General features: G+C 41.6%; 2 protein-coding genes across 4 annotated transcripts in view; one reads left to right on the forward strand and one right to left on the reverse strand.

Annotated features, from left to right (window-relative positions):
* NTNG2 (netrin G2) overlaps positions 1–2040 on the forward strand; it is a 38982-nt gene extending 36942 nt beyond the window's left edge. For both annotated transcript variants that reach the window (XM_072352780.1, XM_072352779.1), the window contains 3 exons: positions 7–174; positions 537–671; positions 1119–2040. In XM_072352780.1, coding sequence (XP_072208881.1) covers positions 7–174; positions 537–671; positions 1119–1342 — 527 coding nt within the window. In that variant the 3' untranslated portion in view covers positions 1343–2040. The remainder of the gene's footprint in view (positions 1–6; positions 175–536; positions 672–1118) is intronic.
* A 3877-nt stretch (positions 2041–5917) lies between these two features.
* The window catches only part of SETX (senataxin), a 28629-nt gene continuing 13127 nt past the window's right edge, over positions 5918–21419 (reverse strand). For both annotated transcript variants that reach the window (XM_072352655.1, XM_072352656.1), the window contains exons 11-26: positions 20764–20863; positions 18905–19081; positions 18177–18406; positions 17573–17740; positions 16867–17020; positions 16399–16500; positions 16034–16146; positions 15280–15351; positions 14438–14587; positions 13832–13939; positions 13016–13200; positions 12567–12659; positions 11735–11899; positions 11161–11259; positions 8937–9024; positions 5918–8145 (exon numbers count right to left, since the gene is read on the reverse strand). In XM_072352655.1, coding sequence (XP_072208756.1) covers positions 7342–8145; positions 8937–9024; positions 11161–11259; positions 11735–11899; positions 12567–12659; positions 13016–13200; positions 13832–13939; positions 14438–14587; positions 15280–15351; positions 16034–16146; positions 16399–16500; positions 16867–17020; positions 17573–17740; positions 18177–18406; positions 18905–19081; positions 20764–20863 — 2808 coding nt within the window. In that variant the 3' untranslated portion in view covers positions 5918–7341. The remainder of the gene's footprint in view (positions 8146–8936; positions 9025–11160; positions 11260–11734; positions 11900–12566; positions 12660–13015; positions 13201–13831; positions 13940–14437; positions 14588–15279; positions 15352–16033; positions 16147–16398; positions 16501–16866; positions 17021–17572; positions 17741–18176; positions 18407–18904; positions 19082–20763; positions 20864–21419) is intronic.

Genomic DNA, 21419 nt, shown 5'->3' on the forward strand with positions numbered 1-21419 from the left:
CTGCAGACTGTGAGTGCTACGGCCACTCCAACCGCTGCAGCTACATCGACTTCCTGAACGTGGTGACCTGCGTGAGCTGCAAGCACAACACGAGGGGCCAGCACTGCCAGCACTGCCGCCTGGGCTTCTACCGCAACAGCTCGGCAGAGCTGGATGATGAGAATGTATGCATAGGTGAGCACTCATCTGCCCTGGGATCTCATTGCTGTGAGATGGGCTTTGGTTCAGCCCGTTCTGAGGGCAGCATGTCCACTGGGATGCTCTCAGAGGACTGTTAGGGTCTTGCAATCCACCAAGCCCAGAATAATACATTTGAGCACCGCAGCTCAAATGATCTTTCCAATTGGGTTCAGATGCATTGCTGCACCGGGGGCTGCCCGTGGTGAGGGTGGTCTCAGGCAGCCATGCACTCCCTCAGGGCCAGCCCATGACACGTAGCCAGGCCTTTCCAAAGTCCCCAGCCCCTCCATTGAGGCACAAGGGTGCACAAAGCCTGCGGGCATGGTGAGCATTCACAGCATTGTCTTCATGGCCAGAATGTAACTGCAATCAGATCGGCTCCCTGCACGACCGCTGCAATGAGACCGGCTACTGTGAATGCAAGGAAGGAGCCACGGGGCCAAAGTGCGACGACTGCCTGCCCAACTACTACTGGAGACAGGGCTGCTTCCGTGAGTAGCTGGCAGCACTGCGGGCAGCCACCTGTCAGGGCATGGGGAGGTGGGAGGTGGGTATGGACACAGGGGGAGCTCCAATAAGGAGGGGGTCTCGCATGAGAAAGGGATCTCCAATGTGGAGATGGGTCTCCAGTGAAGGAAGGGGTGTCCCATGAGGGGTGGCACTTCTAGAGGTGGAGATCTCCAACACAGAGTGTGTCTCCTGCCCGCCCCATGGCATGGAGTGAGCTTGGTCATTCCTCCTAAATCCAATACAGCTCTGAAGTCTGCAGCCCCAGCTCTGTTCCTCTGGCATTGGGACTGGTCTCACTCTGTAAGGGTTTGACAATGGAGCCCCTCAGAGCCAAAGCAGAAAACCAAAACCTTCCTGGTTTCTGCTGCAAGCTGAAGGGTTTCACACCCTGCAGTGTAACCCCCACCACCATCCCTCCTTCCCTACAGCCAACGTCTGCGACGACGAGCTCCTGCTCTGCCAGAACGGCGGCACCTGCTACCAGAACCAGCGCTGCATCTGCCCCATGGGCTTCAAGGGGGTCCTGTGCCAGCAGTCACGGTGTGAGGCTGACAGAAAGGACTGTGATGGTGCCTCCAGCACGAGGGCCGCCATCAGCACCGTCGTCTTTGGTGTGCTGGGTCTGCAGCTACGTGGCTGGGCCAACCTCTGAGGCTGGGAGGAGGGAGCCCAGTTGAGGCACAGCACCGAGGGACAGGGAGCGCAAGGCAATGGTGGCTCTCCCCACCAGCTCCTCTGCCTTCCTTCACGCTAGGACTTGCACAACATCTTTCAGCCACTGTTCCAAGCAGCTGAAAAGCCGGGGCTGACTCCTGACCACGGAACCACATGGGGCTGATGGCTGAGCAGCAGCACAGGGACTGCAGCAGAGCCCCACAGACACACGGCCATCCTTCCTTCCCCGCTCTGCACAGGGCAACCCGGAGCCCTGATGCCACAGTGCCGCCAACCCAAGGGAGATTTGTTTGTTTTTTTAATGATTATTTACTTTTTTCTTTCCTCCCTCTTAGTGCCCCGTTTCAAAAGAGTTATCATAACATCAGAGCCCCGCAGCACCACAAGGGGGAGGGAGGGAAGAGGGGTCTCTGCTCCATCCCGCTGTGTAGTCCCGCTGCCAGCCGGGCCTGGCTGCTCACATACCGTTGCCTACAGCTCGATTTGCTGCATTGATTTTGTATCTCATTGCCGGGTTTTGTTTTCTTGCACTTATGGAGAACACAGGGGCCATTAGGCATAAGGTGTGTAAGGAGTGCAGTGTCTTACCCACACATTTCCGTATAGCGTACGGTTCAAATCCTTCTCTTTTTTTCTGGTAGAGACTTATTTTTGTTTGAATTAAATGTTATAAAAGACCCACGACTTAAAGGGACGTTCTGCCATGATTATGGTGTATCCTCCTACAGTAAAGCAACCATCAATTGCTGCTTGATTGCCACGTGTTCCTTTCTGTGCGCTCAGTTAATTACAGGTAAAGACTTGATTTTTGTTTGATTCATAAAGTCCTCTCGTGTTCTCTGAGTCACTGGCAAGGAGCACCTCATGGTGAAGGGAAGGGGAGGGAGAGACATTGCTTCAGCGCTGAGCTGTTAATTATTTCTCCTAATTACTTTGCTGAACTCAGGTTGCACCACTAACTGTAGACAATGAAGGATATATTAAGCCCCAGCCCTGTGCTGAAATGCCATTTCCAAATGAGCCTGCAGATGAAGAACGCTGGGCAGCCCGGGGGTGGTTCTCCAAGGGATCTCAGCTGCCCAAACTCCCACATCATCCCCCAGAGATGGGGCAGAAAAAGCCCTTTGGTTAAGAACCTCCGAGCAGCCACAGCCTGCGAGTTCAGTGTAGAGATTCTCATAGAGAATCATGGTGGAGGAAGCAGATGCAGCCAAGCATGTAAAAGAAAGCAGGAGAAACCTGAGGCAAGAAACAAGTGGATCACAATCAGCACAAGAACTTTAATTGCATCATACCCAGAGCCATACCAAGCAAAGGAATCTGGTGCCTGCTTTGAAGGGCAGCACAGAGGTAGGTCACAGGACTCAGTTAATCTACTATAGAAGAAACGAGGGTTAAATTCACCCTGCTGAGATCTGGTCTTTGAGGGAGTGGGCTGACACAAGCATTTCCTCCCTTTAATGCAGCCGTTTGCTGTCTGTTGCCATTGACACTTGCTCCTTCCTTATACTTTCTTACCGAGATATATTTCAAATCCTTATATGCTACTGTTCTTACAAGTAATAGCACAGAACAGGCTGTAACAAGATCAAGGTCTCTAATGACATTCTGGAAGGTGAAGCACACATTCTCCTTCCCCTGCACTACTGTTTTTCTCTAGCAAATTAGATTAAGCAACAGAAAATTTACTACTTCACAAAGCCATATCCCAGACAAACTGCAGCCAGCAGATCCCCTGCAAAAAGCACACTTACGAGCTGCAGGTGGGAACGTGCCAAACAGCAGCACTGAATTCCCACAGAAAATAACCACAGAAGAGCACAACAAAGCTCAGAGCAGCCCCAAGATTACTGCGGGTGATATACCACTAAACTCAGCTTTTATGGGGGGCTGGGGAGTTTCCTTTGCTTGACTGGGTGCTGTATGGGGGAGTTTGTTTGTTTCCAAGGCAAAACATCCTCAGCTTCCTAACTCAGATGGTACCAGCTGCCCATGAACCCCAAATACTGTGATGTTCAGTCCCTGGGGTCTCTTTAACCAAAGCCTGATGAACTGCATGCAGAAGTTGTGCTAATCCTCCCGTATCCTCAGATATCAAGAGATACCTGAGAAACATTGAAGGTGGTGAACAGGGCAAAAAAAACCAAGAAACAAAACAAGTCCACCCAATAGAGCTGGGAGAGCGAGCTGTGGTTGCAAGCTGGGCAGTAGATTGCAACTTCAGGCTCCTCCATGAAGCCAGCTCTGCTCAGTGCAGCTCCAGCTGCATTGGAGAGCTTGCAGTCAGAAAACAGAAAGCCCAGCAAGGCAAGAAAAAATTAATCTCTGACAAAACCTGGCATTTAAGAGAATAATGTAAATTCACGGAGAGCTCCAGCGCTGCAAACCCATTAACTGCAGACATTTCTTAGCACGTAGGTGTTTACACCAAGAGAATCAAGCATTATTGAAATCATACGGAAAGAAACCATCACAGCAAGTACCTGTGGATCCGAAAGGTCTTCTCAAGATAGAGATGTTTGTGCATTAATGGAGATGCTGCCCAATGGGCTCGATACCTCACTGGTGGAAAGGTGAGCTGACGGGTACTTCTCCTTCCCAGTAAAGCCACTTGTGCTCTTTCAAGAGGTCCTCACGTTGGCAGCCAGCATTTGATTCCTTTACAAGTTTTTAGATAATACTCCTGTCTGCAAAAAGGCGACCTGTTTAAACAGAACAAGGAGAGCTTTTGGTTTTACTTGTTTACCTCAAATCCTTCGTTGATTTTTAACTACTGAAATCAAAAGCCCCAGACAACAAAAAAAAACGGCCTGCTGGGATGGAGGACAGACCCAGCTGTAGAGAAGCCTACAGCAGTTTGGCTTCGTGCACATTCACACGCTCACCAACACAAAGTCTGACACCTGTGGTCCACATGAGCTGGACACAGAAGCAAGGAAGCAAATTCTGCCTAGAGGAACTTACTGGGTAATGCTGGTTCTCCTTCGTTTTGGTTTAAAGATGGGAAAGCAGACATCTCATCTCTGCGAGTGATTTGTGACCTCAAGCAGGCCAGTGGAAAAGCAATTTATTAGTGGTAGTGAGTGGTAACAGTCTCACCAACCATTTGTATTCTGTAATCAGCTTCCATGAAACATCCCAAATGAAGCTGAAAGGGGGGGGAGCTGAGTGGTGGTGTCAGAAGTAAGAGCAGATCTGGGTTCTGAAGAGATTCCCATCGCCACCTTCTCTGCACTCCTAGCAGAGATCTGGGGCGTTCAGCCACCATCGTGCAGAAATCACACACTGATTTCAGATGCAGAGAAGAGCTTCAGCCTGTCCTAAGGGCTCCTTTTATCATTTTGATTCTCTAGGTGTCATAACAAGTTTCACTGCAGGGTGAGACGTGTGAGGAAAGCCGAAAGGTAACCCGTTCTCTTTTAAACCACACTGCTGTTTTCTGATGGCCTTCAGCACAAAACAGGTCCAAGAGCTCCACCCTACCCCCCATCCCTGCAGTTTCAGGGATTAAAGAGAAGGGAAGCTCTCTTTGTAGCTAAAAAAGGAGCTCTTGCTTGGTAAAACAGTGAAATCGGGACAAAACAGGATGGCAATAAGTCCATCAGGTCACACAACATAGTTCTCTACTCTTCCATTGTATTGAATGTAACTCAGCCTACCTTCGTTTTCATTTCTACCACTATTTGCCTGGGAGCTGGTGGCAAATTAGTCGAGGCCTCAGCAGGCAGGCATGTATGGCTAGAAGGTCTCATGTATCAGCAACATTCAACGTGCAGGGCTGCTTAGCTTACATTTATTTGTATTAAAGAATAACGCATTTGGCTCCTTCCCAAGCATCTTAAAGACAAGAAAGGAGACCTAATATACGACTTGGGAATGGACTCGTTGTGGCAAGAGACTGTATTATATTGTTAACATTATAAATTCCATTTACAATGGAGCAGCCATTTCATCCATCATTTATTCATGCAGGCTTGAGAGAACGCCTTGCATTTTTAGGACCACAGTTCTGCTTACTCTTGGCATCGTCACAGTCCATAGGCTGAGAATAAAGAACCCACCTTCCAGCTGTTGGCCACTTCAGTCTCTCCATTCTATAGGCAAAAAGTAAAGTGCAACACCTCACCACACTTCAGTAACGATCAAAATAAAGTCTCTTAAATCATCGGGTTTTCATGTTATTTCTTTGGATCTCACCTGAGGCTGAGAATGCTGAACTGCTTCACAGTTTTGTTCTGTAAGCCACTTGTGTATCACTGAACTGGATCGCACACACCACTTTGGCAGTGGGATAAAAGAACAAAGGTGGCACTAATCACTGCAATCAATGTGTCAGGACGGAAACAGAAATAAGACTATGGTTAAACTCTGGCCAGAGAAACCTAACAGCTTATTTGCTCAGGGAAAGCCATTGCCATTATGGAACCAAAAGCACCTCCACATATTGGTTAAGTGTGTGCTTTTCAGTACTTTACCCTACCAGAACCTGCCCCCCAATTAGGTGACAATGCCTCCATTTCAGGTGCAAGATTCACTTACCAGAGCTCACTCACAAAGATAACACTGGTTTATTGTTAGGTCTCAGAACACATTAGGCCACAGCAGTCACAGTACAAACAGCTCTTCAAAAGTCAGAGTTAGAAAGGGACAGCAGGATACCGACCTGGTTCATAAAGCACTGAATTTGAACACTAAGACCTGCAGACAGTAACCTGGCTTGCAAGCAAACCCCCTAACTCACGTTACTGTACCAAGGTGCCACATTCTTGGGTAGAAGCAGCATGCAAGACTATCTGCACGCAAAACTGCACGCACAGGAAACATCACTGTTCACTTGCTTAAGACAGACACATTGTATTCCAGAAGAAAAACTAATACTTCATTCTTAAGAGAAATAATTCCACTTTTATTGTGAAATGTTAATGATGAAAGGATGGCTTTCTTAAAAATAGGTGGTGCTTTTCTTTTTTTCCCCCCGCACCTCATTTTACTGGTTACTTCTTCTTCATCAACACAGCAAAAAGAATCCAGTAATAACACTTAGAATGGAACCACTCCCCCTTTTTTTTTTAATCTCTAGATCTCCAAGAGCAACATACAAAGAAACTTAAGTGTCATTATCAATAAGTGTTAACTAGATCTTTGACTCAGATTCCACAGTCCTGTTGATTATTCATCACAAGGACTCACTGGGTTCAAACAGACCTCCTAGGCTTTAATCTGCAGTTTGTACCGCCACTGCAAGAGGAAAAGGATTCCAGCTGACGAAGCAGCAGCAAGAGCAAAACTCAAGGCACATTTGTATAAATGAAAGCTCTTCTGTTCCTATAAAAACATACAATAAAATACACAAAAATAAGTAGAATTCTCTTCATTCAACCAACGTACATCTGCCTTCAGCCTTCCCTGAGGCACTAGTGGAACACGAGGAAGACTCATCGTTACCACGTTACCAACACACACACTTTGCTATTAAATAAATTATACTTACTGGTACAAAAGGGGGGTTGGTTTGTTTTTTCCTCTTTCTTTGTTTTGGCAAGGTTAGGTCTGGGTTGGGTTTGTTTTTTATTCCTGTTGTTTTATACTTTGCTTTTGTTCTTCATTAAAAAAAAAAAATCACATAGCTAAGAAATCTGCATTTGCACAAGGAAATGAGAAGTTATATTTGCCCAATTAAACCTTAAAATAATCTTGCACACTGTACAAATATACAACATTTACAACCTTAACTTCCTAGATGACAAAATTCACCGCCGTTCCAAGGAATGCAACTCTCCAACTTTTCTCTTCAATAGCTCTTAACTGCCAGGTGTACAGATATAACTAGAAACATTGAAAATGATGGATCTACTGATAATAGCAGTATTACTAGAAGGGAGTTCCAGGTGTACTAAATATTTTAAAATACATTCCTTGCTAGATAGAAACCTGGGAACAGATTTTCAGTAACGAGCCAACACTGAAGTACTGAAGTCAGTGAAAGGTCCTTCTTCGTTTGGCACTGTTGGAGTCTGTGCTCACTGATGAAGACTCTGATGTTCTCCTCAAAGTACGTGGGTCTTTGTTCCACTTACTGCTATCACATTCACCTCTTTGGCTGCTGGCTTTTGAATGGTGTTCTGGTAATGAAGCTCTCCTGTCGCCCTCTAGTTTAGCTGCATAAGGCGATGTGGAAGGCACGTCACACTGTCCCTTTGTTTGTTGGTGCTTCATTGAAGGTTCTGTTCTGGAAATCTGATCCCTGGCAGCTGAGGACACATCCAGACGCTGCTGCAGCATTGATTCTCGACTGCTCTGGGCTGACTGACCGCTGTCTTTTGGAGCCTGCTCCTTTCCTTTACTTTCAGTTCTGCTGGCCATACTTGCCAGCCTTGGGTCCCGTGGTTTCTCTTTGTCAGCAGGGAGTGCTGCAGCCTCCACTGGTGCAGAGATGCTGGCTCGCCGGGAGTCGGCAACCTGAGCTCCCTGTGGCTGCTGGGGCATTCTGCTTCCCTGTGGCGCTGCATGGCCAGGACCAGCAGCAAGTTCTCGTGGTCTGCTGGCCTCCCTTGGATTTGCAGGCTCACCCACCTTCCTACTAGAAGAACAAGCCAGAGGAGCTGCCAGAGGAGCCTTTGTTGTCCCTGCTTTGGTGGGAAGCTGGCATGGGGGATTCTGTGGTGCCGGTTTGAGCTTCAGAATCTTAAGTGCATCTTTCTTGTAGCTTTTGTCTGATGTCTTGACGATTGCACCTCTTCTCTGAGCATCCTGAATCAGTTGGTTCCAGTCTTCATTCTCCTTTACAGTAAAGAAAAAAAACACCCACACCAAAAGCAAAGATTTATCAGAAGGAAAACAACACATGGACAGAGGTTTTGGAGGACACAGAACCCCTTAATTAAGATACCTGACAACTGTAACAGAAACCACATAATGTTCCTTCTAGAACAGAAGGATCTAAACTTTCTCTGGAGAAACAGCAACAGGCATTCTGGCTGCTGTAACACAGGGAAGGTTACTTTCAGCAATCTGCAAGCTACTCTTTAAGTGAAAATTTCTGTATTCATGAAGGCCTAGAGAACTTCCAGTGTGAAATGTGGGTCTAATGCCCCCTAGTGATGTAGCTAACACTCCTTGCAATCAATGGAAAAAGAATAAAACCCAAGAACAATAAGACATTAAGTCTATTCAACAATACTTCTGCACATTTCATAGGACCTTTATCACCCCACCCCCAATATGCATATCTGTTTCAGAAACATCTGTTTCCAATAATACCATCAGCTGGTATCCTCAGACACCACGTGACTATACAGAGTAGAGTCAAAAACAATCTGAACATCAAGGAATGTTTGGGGGTGTTTTGCAGTTTTTAATCATTTTCCTTGCTCTAGCGTCCAGTGACAACTGCAATAAGTGGAAGAACAGTATGGATCAAAAAGGAAAGCATCTCTGCCATCATTCTATCTCACCTATCTTTGAAGCCTCCATTCTTCAATTCTAAAGGGCTATGTTATAATGTAGTTACTGAAAATACTGACCTGACCTAAAAGGATAGATTACAATCATTTGATTAATACCACACCTACCATGAGTGTTTTCAGTCTTCCAAGGATGAAGAGGCTGAATCTGGCTCGGGTAATTGTAACATTCAAACGCTGAAGACTTGCCAGAAACCTAGGAGACAAGGCAAAATGAAGCTCCTAAACTACTTCTTGGAACAGACTTAAAAGTGGTAAGGAAATATTCACAGTTAAAGTGAAATGAAGACAACAGAAACAGCCCACGACCCATTCCCAGATGCCACTGCAGCAGCCCTGCTTTGCATGAAGGGCTTCAGATGAATTGCTTTTCCTTCTTTCTCCATTGATGCCTTGCAGGGAATTCCAGTCCTTTCCAGCTCTTACCATCAATGTTTCCTTTCTTAGTGCAAATCCCCTCTTAATGCCAACTACTGCTTCCTTAAACGTTCCTCAAAGCACAGAAGTCATCAACCTCACTTCACCTATCAAGACTTTAAGCTTCTTTTTGACTTGAACTGAAATAGATTAATATTTGGCATGATTAATGGAAAAAAAATTCTACGGAAATGCTGAATGATTCAACAGTTTATTTTAAAGGAGAACTGCACTGGCAGAACAAGAAGGAAAATTTGCTATATCGTGCTTCAAGATCTGAAAAGTACAATCCTTGCATAGGAAAATATTCACATTGCAAGCATGAGATTACCTAGCCTGTTTCCGTGGGATCACAAACCAAGGTGCTGAAACCTACCAATAAACATTAAGTGTATTCTTGAACACTGGTTTCTGTTAGGGCTTCTTTACATTAATCCCCAACAAATCTTCAGAGTGGAAAAAAACAAAAACACCACTCAGTTATGAAACTTATATTCCTTCTCTAATGAAGAAGCTCCCTAAAAGCACAGCTTGTTCTGTACTAACAAAGTTTGCAGTTCAAAGGCAAAGACAAGCCTCTGCACAACATAATTTGAATAGATCCCACATCAGTGCTCAATACCTGCTGAACTGCAGGTCCGCAATACCTGCAAGTAAAGACCCCAAAAGTCACAAAATCACACCAGAGGATTTGGCCACTGCATAAAAAAAGGACAGAGAAAGAAAAACAATCCTTTAACTGTCGTGTCTTGTGAGAGTTTACTCCTCCTTTCCAAAGGTACTTTCAGAGCAAATTTAATGCTGGACCGGCAACCTTGGAGACCAAAATACTTTGCTCAGCTAAGAGATCAGTAGTAATGGTGATGGCAGACTTTCCCATCACATCTTGCCAATGACACTTGACTTTGTAACAGAGATGTCCAAGTCATCAGTACATATAGCTTTTAAGGCATACCACTGCCAAAGTTTTATTATGTAAATCTCCAGCACAGTAAGTTGCAAAGTTTTGTTCTGAAAGAACAAATAGAGGTTATGTCCCAAGCCAGCCAGAAGTACTATCAGGTTCCAGCTGCCTTCAGTTTCCAATCTCAATCAACTAGATTAAGACACCTTCAAAAAGCACCACTGTTTAACACAGTTTGGTTCTTTTATCCTTCCCAAAGCAGCATGGGTCAACATAATTAAAACCCCTTAAGCTAAAAACTAGGAAATTAGTACCAGAAAAGCTGTTTATGCATAGTGAAACCTGGGGTGTGGAGACAAAGATTTCTGCTTACGTGAACAGCCTTTCCATACTTTAATTTAAAAACCAATGAACAAGGAGGTGGCACACTTCTACTGCCATTTCTAAATTGAATTAAATAAACAGTACACCTGGTATTCAATTCCTTCTGTCTCAGGCTAGAAGAAACCTACATAAACTATAAAATCTGCAATCTTAATTCAAGACTTTCTGCATATCAACTTCGGCACGTTGCTCTACAAATCAAAGATACAGCTGCTCTGCATGACATTCCCAAACTACCTAACCAGTTGGCAGTGCTTTTACATGCAGAATGCTGTATTGATAATGTAACAACGGCGACAAAAAAAATGTTAAATCACAATACAGAGTAAAAGCTAAGAGAAAAGTCTTGCAGTACACTAAGGAACCAGCCAAAACTAAGCAATGACAGGCTAAAACAGACATGTGCATTCATTGGTATATAATGCAGAACATACTTAGCATTTTCCACACCCCATTTTGGGTGGGATGTCAAACCTGTAATGTCAATTCATGCAGATGGCTTTTCATCTGCTAGCTGTGGTGACTTGTTCTCCAATAAACTTTTCTACTGATAATGTTTAAAATATAATGATAATATCTGGAGTGTAATTGGAAATGAGACTTGCAAATCACAGGAGATAGACATACCCAATTGACCCTTTAGAGCTGTTTGCCCGGACACACGTCACTATGATGCAATCCTTCTCTCGTCCCTGAAACGCATCCACTGTATCCACTTCTCCTGGGCTGTTGAAGAAAACATTATCAAGTCATTAAATTGTTACATGGATTTTCAAGCAACACACTGATGCAAACAGCCTAAACTATCCTGAATGATCAGCTGTCAGAACTATTCTAACCAAGTTTCTGCTTCTGAACTTGAAAAGATTTGGCTTATGAATGTACAGCAAAATTTCTTTTATTGAGGTCAAGATCACTGCTAAAAAGCTGCTCAGTTCCACATCACTTGGAATTTTAGATTTTCTTTCAACTCAGCTACACCCAAAACAGCAATATAACCAAAGCACACAGACAAGCAATAACTAAGAAACGGTACAAAGAGACCACATTTGTCTTATGGTTGGTAATGTCCTTTCTTAAAAGCACTGCCAAGTGCAGATTTTGGCAGTAAATGTAGAAACTGTAAAGTTTTTGCTGTGATTTTAAGAGGATAACCAAGGGATTAATACACAAGAGCCACTTCCCATCATGGTTTATTTACCTGTTATTCTTGAACACTCTGTCTAGTTCCTCTTGAATTTTCTTCTTCTGTGCACTATAAGGTGTAATTATTCCAATGCGACGGAGACCTAGATCCTTCCTTTTTTCTTTAATTGTCCTAATTATTTCTAACACCAGTTTCACTTCTTGGGGGTTACTAAAGGAGCTGAACAAGAAATGAAGGATATGTTAATATATAGATAGATAGATAGATATATAGACACACACACACATTTGACAGCTTCTGAATTCAACAGTTCAGCCAGATTGGAAGTGCAATTGAGATTCAAAGACCCCCTTGGAACTTTCAGAGTTTCCTTCATACAGATGCTCAAATACCTTTACAAGCAGGCCCTGACAAGGTACTAACAATGAGAAATGTTAACTATGAAAGGCTACACTTCATGCTCCCTTAAAATTATATAGCTTTGCTTTCTTTACAGAATATATAAAAGGGAGGATGGAGCCTGCCATCTTCTGGTCTTACCTCAGCATGCAGCTGTGAAGAAAAACTAACTGATTAAAAATAAATAAAATACATCAGAAACTCAAACCACCTCTTGAATTAGCATAATCTGTAAGGATTAACAGGTATCTAGCATACAGTCACAACAGGATTAAAACTATATTCAGGTAAGTATATAAACCCCCAACACCACCACCAATCAACACCTGCTTCCAGCAAAGCTTTTCCCATAAATCAAACTAAGCTGAAAGTGCAGTTCTGGTTACTTGATGCACACTGGAAACAATACATGAAAGAACACAACTCTTTGGCAGGTAACCGATTCTCAGCACATGCTCAATTTGGCAGAGCAGACTGCAGGACTTACTCTTTGTCACGCTCCTCACGGCCATCTCCTACGTCAAAAACAAGATAGGGCTGGAATGGCCACTCTGAAGAACATCTGTTCTCTTCTGTTGCTCTGTAAATAAGTTTAATCACTAGGTAATTATAAGAAACTGATGCATCATTTATTTCCACCATCACTTTCACAAAAGCAACCCTTAGCTTTTTTTCAGAGCTCTTAATTTTCACCGTCACCTGAATAAACAGAAACCTAAGAATGAACTCCATGGAGTAAGTAGCACACTCCTTTCCAAGTGAATTAGTTAAGTTACATATAACAGAGAGAACTAAGACTAAATAAAGTCTTCCACTACCACTCAGCATCTTCCCCCACAACCCTCAAGAATTTTTAGAATAAAAAAAAAAACCCTGATATGAAAAGGCTCATTCGAAAACCCCACTGCTCAGAAATCAGAACAGACAGCTACTCACTTGTCAGTCTTTAGAGTCCTGCCATAAATATAACTGGATGGGAAAAGGCAGATGTCAGGGTGCATTCGGTACTGCACAGTCAGCTGCACAATTGGTAGTCGTAAAAGTTCATTCTGCACTTGTTCTTCCAGGTGTCTCTGCAGGCGTGCCATTAAGGACTGACCATAGCCATATCCCTGAGCTTTCTGTCAGAAGGAAACACAAGTGATTTCTGAGGAATTAGGTTCAAATTTAACACTAAAAATTTGCTTTTTAGACTTGAAACTATTTGATATTCTGAAGTTCTAAAACACTAATGAAATGACAACACCTAATTTTGCTAGATGCAAAATAAGAGCTCCCATACATTCATTCTTAGAACATACTGATAGGGTAAGAAAGTCCTCTCACAAACAGTAGTCTTCATCCTAATCCCATGTTCCCTAAGGAATGTGACACTGGATGAAGCTCACAATGATAAACAGAGCCTGCAGCAATGCAAAGCTGATCCCAAATGAAGTACCAGGTTCTAGCGAAATCTGTGCTGCTGTAGCTGCTCTTACTGGTGCAAGAAGTTAGTTGCAAGTCTACAGAAGTCACGCACACAGAAATATCAGCTAACATATCTGAAGGCAGTATCAATACAGGCTCCACGTAAGAAACTAAACAGAAATCACCTGGCAGTATAAAATGCTGTAACCTGACAGACCCCATGATCTGACTTTCAAGTGTTTCTTCTTTTTTTTCCCCCTTCTCCATGTTTGTTTGTTTTTTTCCCATGGTTCTTACACTATACCCAATAGACAGTATAAAAAAAAATACAGTTTAAACACTTACTACTGATTTTATAGTGGGAGGGAGCTGTTTGGGATCTCCAACAAGGACAAGTTTATTACAGCGATGAATCAGTGGAATCAGTGTTTCAACTTCACAGGACTGCCCTGCCTTTTGTATATGTGAATAGGACAAAAAAGCAGAAGTTGTAAGCAAGCAAGTGGAGGCAGGTAAAGTGTTCTGTAATACCAGTTAGAATTAACACAAAAATGCTTTCTAAGGCTTAAAAACAAAAAATTTCTCTAGTAAAAACTCAAACCAAATTATTATTTTATTATTAAACATGCAGAGCTTCCCAAACAGATATAAACATAACACAGATGTGTAAGAATCTCTAAAGCAAGAACCACACTTGAACCATGGTTTTTAAATAAGAAATGTGTGATGCTTTAGTGACAGACAAGTCACCAAAAATAAAAAGCAATCTGTACTTATTCTTTCTTCTCATTGCTCTGTGTGGCACGGTAGGCTGGTTAACAGATAAAATGTGGGAATGGGGTAGTCAGCCCAGATCACATTACATCAGCAAGTAGCCACAAGTAGCCTAAGCAAAGAACAAGGAAGACTTCAAGCATGGAACAAGATGAAATTCTAAATCGCTTTACTGACCTCATCCACAATGACACAACAGAAAGGATCGAGTCCTTGCCGCCAACAAGCAGATTCCAGCAGACCTCCTCCACTTGTGCTCAGTGTGCAGCAGATTATATCAGACTCCATGATGATATCTGTCTGTACCTTCTGAGAGTGTCCCCGAACCTACAAATACAATAGAACACCATGTATTCTCTTCTCTTTTTTGCTTTCATGAACTACGAGCAATTTTTAACTGTCTGGACAATTCTAACTACCAAACCAATCAGATCATCCCAGTCAAGCTTATCTTCCTGACTACAAACAAAAGTCACAAAAGTTGACTTGACTAAGCAGCACTCTCACTTTAATCACAGACCAATCCTACTGAAGCGGTAAACTTTTGCCTCCACAATTATACAATCTAACTCTGTGTTTGCTATCAGGTTTGAAAGTGGAGACTGGCATTCCCCCTTTCACACACAAAATCTCTGGCAGTTTCCTTTCCTTAGGAAGGCTTAAACATACCTCAGCTCCAGTCAGGACTGCAAGAGGCATGAAAGCGGAGTTGAATATAGGTCAAATTAAATGAAGGTTGTGAGCTCATTTCTATCTTCTTCACCCAGTATGTTATATTTCCTTATAAATCCACTAAGAGAGAATTCTCAAATTGTTTTTCTCCCTAGCACACAGCCAGAGTCACATGTATCTCACATCTGGCAATCCATAAATTAAAAGCAGCTTGTCTTTTACCTCTTTACTTATTTATAAATACTACCTGCTACATCAAATCCAAATCTTCATCACAATTAAAGGATACCAAGTATCTAAATACATTAGCTAAGGTGTATTAAACAGCCCTGAAGACAAATTCCTACCTCTTTCAGCTGAGAAGCAAGTTGCTGTCTCTCCTTTGAAAGTCTGCCAATTTCATCATCTAACATTTGACTCTACATGAGGGGGAAAAAAAAGAAAGGATTCACATAAATATCAGGAATAATTAACAACACATGTTCTACTTATCTTTCTTCCTCCTATACTATAATTCATTTATCATTTAGACTGGTCCAGACTGTCTCTAAATATCAAATGTGTCTGAAGAAATTGATCAGTTTCTCAGAAATTGTCAACATATTCACACTTTGCAACACATGACACTGCATTCTCACATATCTGTGCAAATAGAAAAGTGGCTTACCCTTAGAAATCTGTAACTTGAAAACAACTGCCAATTTTTTAGGCAAGGAGATGGAAAACTTCCAGTGCAAAACATTTCAAATCACAGATTTTAAGTCATCTTACTACTTCCAGTTAAACAAAACAAAGCTTTGAAGCACACAGTGAAATTAAATAATGAATATGGCTGCACTGAGAACTAAAAAGTGGCAGAACCAAATGAAGGCAGTAAGTTCCATAGCCATGCAACTGAAAACATCAGTATAAAATAGACAAAAAAAAAAAAAAAAAAAAGAAGAATCCCTCATGTGTTCCCTCACTCCCTCATTCCTTATCCTGGATGTCTTTAAAAGAAAGTGCTTTTCACTCTTTGGATACAGTTGTGAATACAAAAAAACAACGACAACAACAAAAAAAACACCCAAACAAATAAAATGTTGTCAGTTTATTTATTACCTCCCTCTTTCCACATCTGTGCATGGCACGCTGACGAGAGAGCATGTCCAGCTTCTCATCCAGAGCTGCTTTTTTCTTATAAATATCCTGGTCACGGTCAGTTGGTTTTCGTTCTATAGTAAATTGAAGGAAGTTGAGCAGGGAGAGTAGTTCAACTGGTTACAATAACAGCATTACATCACTCACAATGAACAGAAAGTCACTTTTTGTTGCAGTTCCCTTTTCCCTATCAAGGTCTTTTATCTTAGACAGTAAAATGAAGATGATACACTTTTCTTGGTTCCAACTGCAGCTCTCAAATCATTTTAACACCATCCAGCTCTTAAATAAAACCTAAAGAAAAGCCCAGTTTGCACACTACTTACTCATTCTATGTTCAACTTGCTTATCCAGGCTAAAAGCACGAACTTCACTGTTGATTGATCTTTCAGCACCCAGTCGCACTAATTTGATATCACCACAGTTTCCTGTTTACAAAATCAGAACCAAAATACCTTTAGATTGCTTTAATCAACTTTGCACTTTGGTTTGAGAGGAAAAAAAAACACAATTAAAAACAAGTAATTAACGTAGCAGCAGTACTTGAAGAGTGGTGATTTGATAATAACCCTAAAAGGAAAGGGTAAACGTCTACATAAAGTGCAATTTACTTAAATAAAAAGAATAAACCTTTCTAAAAAGTATACTAACAATGCTATGAGGATGCAGCATCAGTCACGATGTGCAGAACAGCTGTACAGAGCAACACAAGTATTACACCTAACCTGAAGGAGAAACTGTAACAGCTGGTTTTGCCCATTTAACACAGAAAAAGATTTTTAACTAAACCTTACCCAAAGGCTCCTGTCTGTTTTGGCATTTCTCCTTGAATGCAACGATGATCTTTTTCATGAGTTCATCAATTGCAGCATTGGATGGTGCACAAACCAGAAAACGGTTTTGCTTCCTCCTGGCATTTTTCTTACTTGTTTTCTCATTCCTAGTGTTCTGGAGATTTAATTAGCAATAAACCAGGACAGGCTCTTTAGATTGTTTCTGCTTGTATTTCAGACATCAGACTGCACATTCAACTTAACCAGCATGCGGAGTATGGGGGCTACTGTTACTTAAACTCTAAGGTAGGCCTCATGCTGAGTACAGCGGGTTATTTAAAGAAACACCATTTGCACAAACTCCCTTCAACAATTATCTGATTGATGCTAATACAAAAACCATTAAACTGGACAGGTTACTGTTAGAAATATCTTAATACTTTGATATCTTAATTTTAATAAAGTGTTTATACTTCCAATTTGTACGTTCTGCAATTTTCTATTCTTTTTTAATTTTCTAAGCTATATACAGCAAACCTTTTCCAAAGTATCCAACAAGTATTAATTTCATCAATACAGCCCATTCTGTTCTGGTTTAATTAATTCAGTTTAATGAACTGCATCTCTAGTCATTATCACTGCCACTCTTCCATTTAGCTTAAGTTACCGCTAACTTGCATTGAAAAACCAAACACCCACACAAGATGGTTGCATCACATTCACGCACCTCTCCCAAAACACGAGACAGAAGTCCAACTATAGTTTTGGACTTCCCAGTTCCAGGTGGTCCATGGATGAGACAGATTTTGGCAAGCCCTGGATGCTGCTTTACCATGGCATAAGCTGTATCAATGGCTCTCTTTTGATCTTCATTGTATTCATTCATACAAAATGCCTGAAGGAACAGACAGGAAAATACTGACTTAATGCTGATAAAGCATTACATAATCCCAGGATGTTCCCCATCCCCTTAGCTAAGGCTCACAAAATCAAAGTGCATGGAAGCTTTTGATACTAGGTTTGCTCTTAGATGCATACCAATCCTGACTGAAAAGTCATAGTGATGCTTCCTCTATAAATCCGCATTGCCTTTCCCACACTTCACTTTACTTCCTGAACAGATAACTCCAGCAGAGAAACAAAGGTGTACCATTGTACCTGAGCAAATTCAGCATCATCTCTATTCACCCAATCAACCAGCTCTGAAAAGCAGACTGACACGGTGCTTTTGAAACCTTTCTTTTCACCCTCAGTCACCTCCAAGAATCATTTTTGCAAAATCCAATTGCCCACCTGCCATTCATATCACTTCCCTTAGGCAATGGACTTACAGCACTTTCTGAAGCTACAGGCAAATCCTTTGGACAGAAATCTCTGTAACTTGGATTTATGATGGGTTTAGCCAGGGGACTCCTGCTCAGTAGTAGCAGACCTTTGAATGATCGTTGTGTGGGCACTAAGGAGCCAATCACCACACACTTCATTTGATTATTTATGAAGAATGACAAATTTCCTCGAGTTTGTACAGAAAGATGACAGACAGTGTGCTGCTCCGTTTGCCCTATTAAAAGAGAAGGGAGGAGAAATGACAATAACAATTGTTAATTCAAAGAATATTCAAAATGTTTACTGAAAGATACTCAAGTCACGTAAAAAAATTGTCAGAAATAGGAGATGCCTATTATACAAATAATTCTTACCAAAATAAACTGTTTTCTTTGAGCAACATTAACCTTGATGCTTGGTAAACCTTGTACTTCACAGCTTAAGTTATAGAAGATTGTGAAGATTTTATGTGGTGATGTCACAATAATTCATGACACCTCATATCCAGCAACGACGCACTCCTCAAGATGCACAGCACTTAGCTACTAGGTTCTGCTCTTACACAAAGAGCACGCGTACTGATCTCAGAAGAAAACGCACAAAAAGCTAACCAGTCTGTATATTCTGTTGCTGGCTTTTTACATAGCTTGCTAGCACCCGAGGTAACTGCTACACCACCAGCAGCTCTAAAGAAGCATTTTATGTCATCTTTATTTCTGTCCCAATTACTTACTGGTTAAGCAGCCAGATGCACGAGAAAATCGCCTCACGAGACCAACGTGATTCACCAGGTGGTCCTCAACCTCACTGTCTTCTCCAAAGGCATCTTTCTTCTTCTGACCCACCAGAAAGATTAAGTCATCCTCCTTTGGATGGAGCTGCTTTGTCAAATCACCTTCTTCAAAATAAGCTACACAAAAAACACGTTTTAAAGTTAGAACTGTACAAGGAAAACAGTCACAACTACTTCCTGACTAACAAAATGCTACAATTAACACGTTACATATTTCAGTAACACCTACTTGAGAGCTGTTGGAAACTCTCAGAATCAATGATTTTCTATCAGGCAAAGACTTCAGTGAAACAGCAAATTTTTTTTGTTGTTACTGCAATAGTGGCCACGTGCTTTTTTGTGGCAAGGGAGAAGACGTGCGCTTAATTACTGAAACAATTCTCATTATATACCTTTTCTCTCCTTGCAGCTAATTACTCTCCTGTTCCCCTACTGGCTAGGTACAGCAGGCTCACAGTCTACATGACACATCTGCTAATCCATTTTTCCACAAGGTCTGTCACCAACCCATTAAGATCACTTCGTACTTTCCTAGGGATACAGGAGGGCAATATTTCTTGAAGCTACCATATCTGTTCTTATGTCAGACCTTCCTTACCCTGCTCTGTATTTTTGCCTTATCTCTCACTACTTACCAAAGCCATATTTAAGAAAAAAAACTCTTATCAGGAAATATATAAAGGTTGATAAGCCCCAGTTCCTGATTTATGATACCTCATCTGCTGTGCTAACAAGCATAAATTTGATTATATATTTACTTAGCAGCCTTTCTTTCTTCAATGAACGTGTGTACTCTTCCATAGAGGTTCATATTGTTCATGTTTGATCACTGTGGGCATTGCTCAAGCTGTCTGGATTAATTTCTTACCCTGTTCACATGCCCCAGCCTCCATTCTGCTCTGATTTTTGAGAAAAACAACCTATGTGGCCATTTTAACCTATGGAACCATTTTGTAAGATAGTTACTGATTCAGTCAGGGCCTGTATCTTGGCCTTGGAAGTTTTCCACTGCAAAAACACAATCTAACTCTCACATAGCTAAAGACTATTAAATTAACTCCATCCTGCACTCTTAAGCCTGAGCCATGTAAAAGCAGAACAAGTCAAGGATTATTTTATTTGCCAAAATAAACTGAAACAACATTCCAAATGAATGAAACTATCCCAACACTATACAAATAGCTTTTGTACTGAACCAATCAAGATGAGGAACAAGTTCCTTGCAAAATGCTTCTTTTTGTTCTGCACATTCTGTGAAGTGTAAATTAACCAAGATCTTTTCAGTATGTAAGGCAAATAAAAACTTCACACAGTTGGTGAAGCAACCACAGTAGAAAAGGGGAGAGGAATAGAGATGAGATCCCATGGCAAGAGCAGACAGAAAAACCAGAGGTAGCAACATCTGGATTCCTACTACATTGCTACTCCAATTCCATGACTCAGGACAGTACTTTCAGAGCTGAAGAACCAAATCAGTAAACAAAGAGTATCACATTCTAAGAAATAAAGATGACAATACACCTCAGTATATCTATGTGTGTATTTTGAAAACAAAGATAAGTAGTAAAGAAAAAAGTCATCACCCTACCTTCCTACAATTACTTTAAATAGACGTATGACACTCAACGCATATGCTATATGCTTATTTCTACCTTTAAGTACTTCGCTTGCTATTAAGCACTGTCTACTTGAAAATAAAGACTAAGTCTTTCATCTTATCATTTATCATTATCATCTTATCATTTAAAAACAAAAGAAAAAAAAATAAAAAAAAAAATCACACTAAACATCACACTTACCTATAAACTCTGCTGTATTCAAATCCGCACAGAAGTTGTGTAAGTAGATGTAGTAAGTCTTGTCTTTCATCTTCTGGTTTTCTACCCACTCTTGTGCCAGCTACATATTAGAAAGTAAAAGCTACATAAAAACACTTAGAAGGATTTGGGGATTCAAAGGAACAGCTCATCATGACTCCCAAGTGCTGTCAAGCCCAAGATATACGCAGGAAGCAATAATGCTTTTACTTTTCCTGCCATTTTAAATATACCTTTCTTACACAGCCCTTTAAAACAAACATGGATTTTTCTGCCTTGCATCCTCATGCACACCAGCATTATCCTGATACTGACTTAATTTTCACTTAGTCCTATTTCTACTGGAGAAGAGATGCAATGAGTATAAAGACATACAGCTTTTAACTAAAGGAACACCGTGCTTCCTATTATATATATACACACACACACACACACACACAACTGTTTCTAATATCCCCTACTGCATGTTCTTAGGAACGTGCACCAAAAAGGAGCCTTATTATTTGTCCCAAATCATTCCTGTGTTCAGATGAACATCCAAACCAACCAAAACCATTTTTATAATGTAAATAGAAGACATAAAACGGTTTTACATCTCTTCCCCAAGTTTACTAACTACAGTTAATTAAAACAAACTA

This window comes from Excalfactoria chinensis, chromosome 18, assembly GCF_039878825.1.
Source record: "Excalfactoria chinensis isolate bCotChi1 chromosome 18, bCotChi1.hap2, whole genome shotgun sequence".
In the NCBI taxonomy this organism is placed as follows: domain Eukaryota; kingdom Metazoa; phylum Chordata; class Aves; order Galliformes; family Phasianidae; genus Excalfactoria; species Excalfactoria chinensis.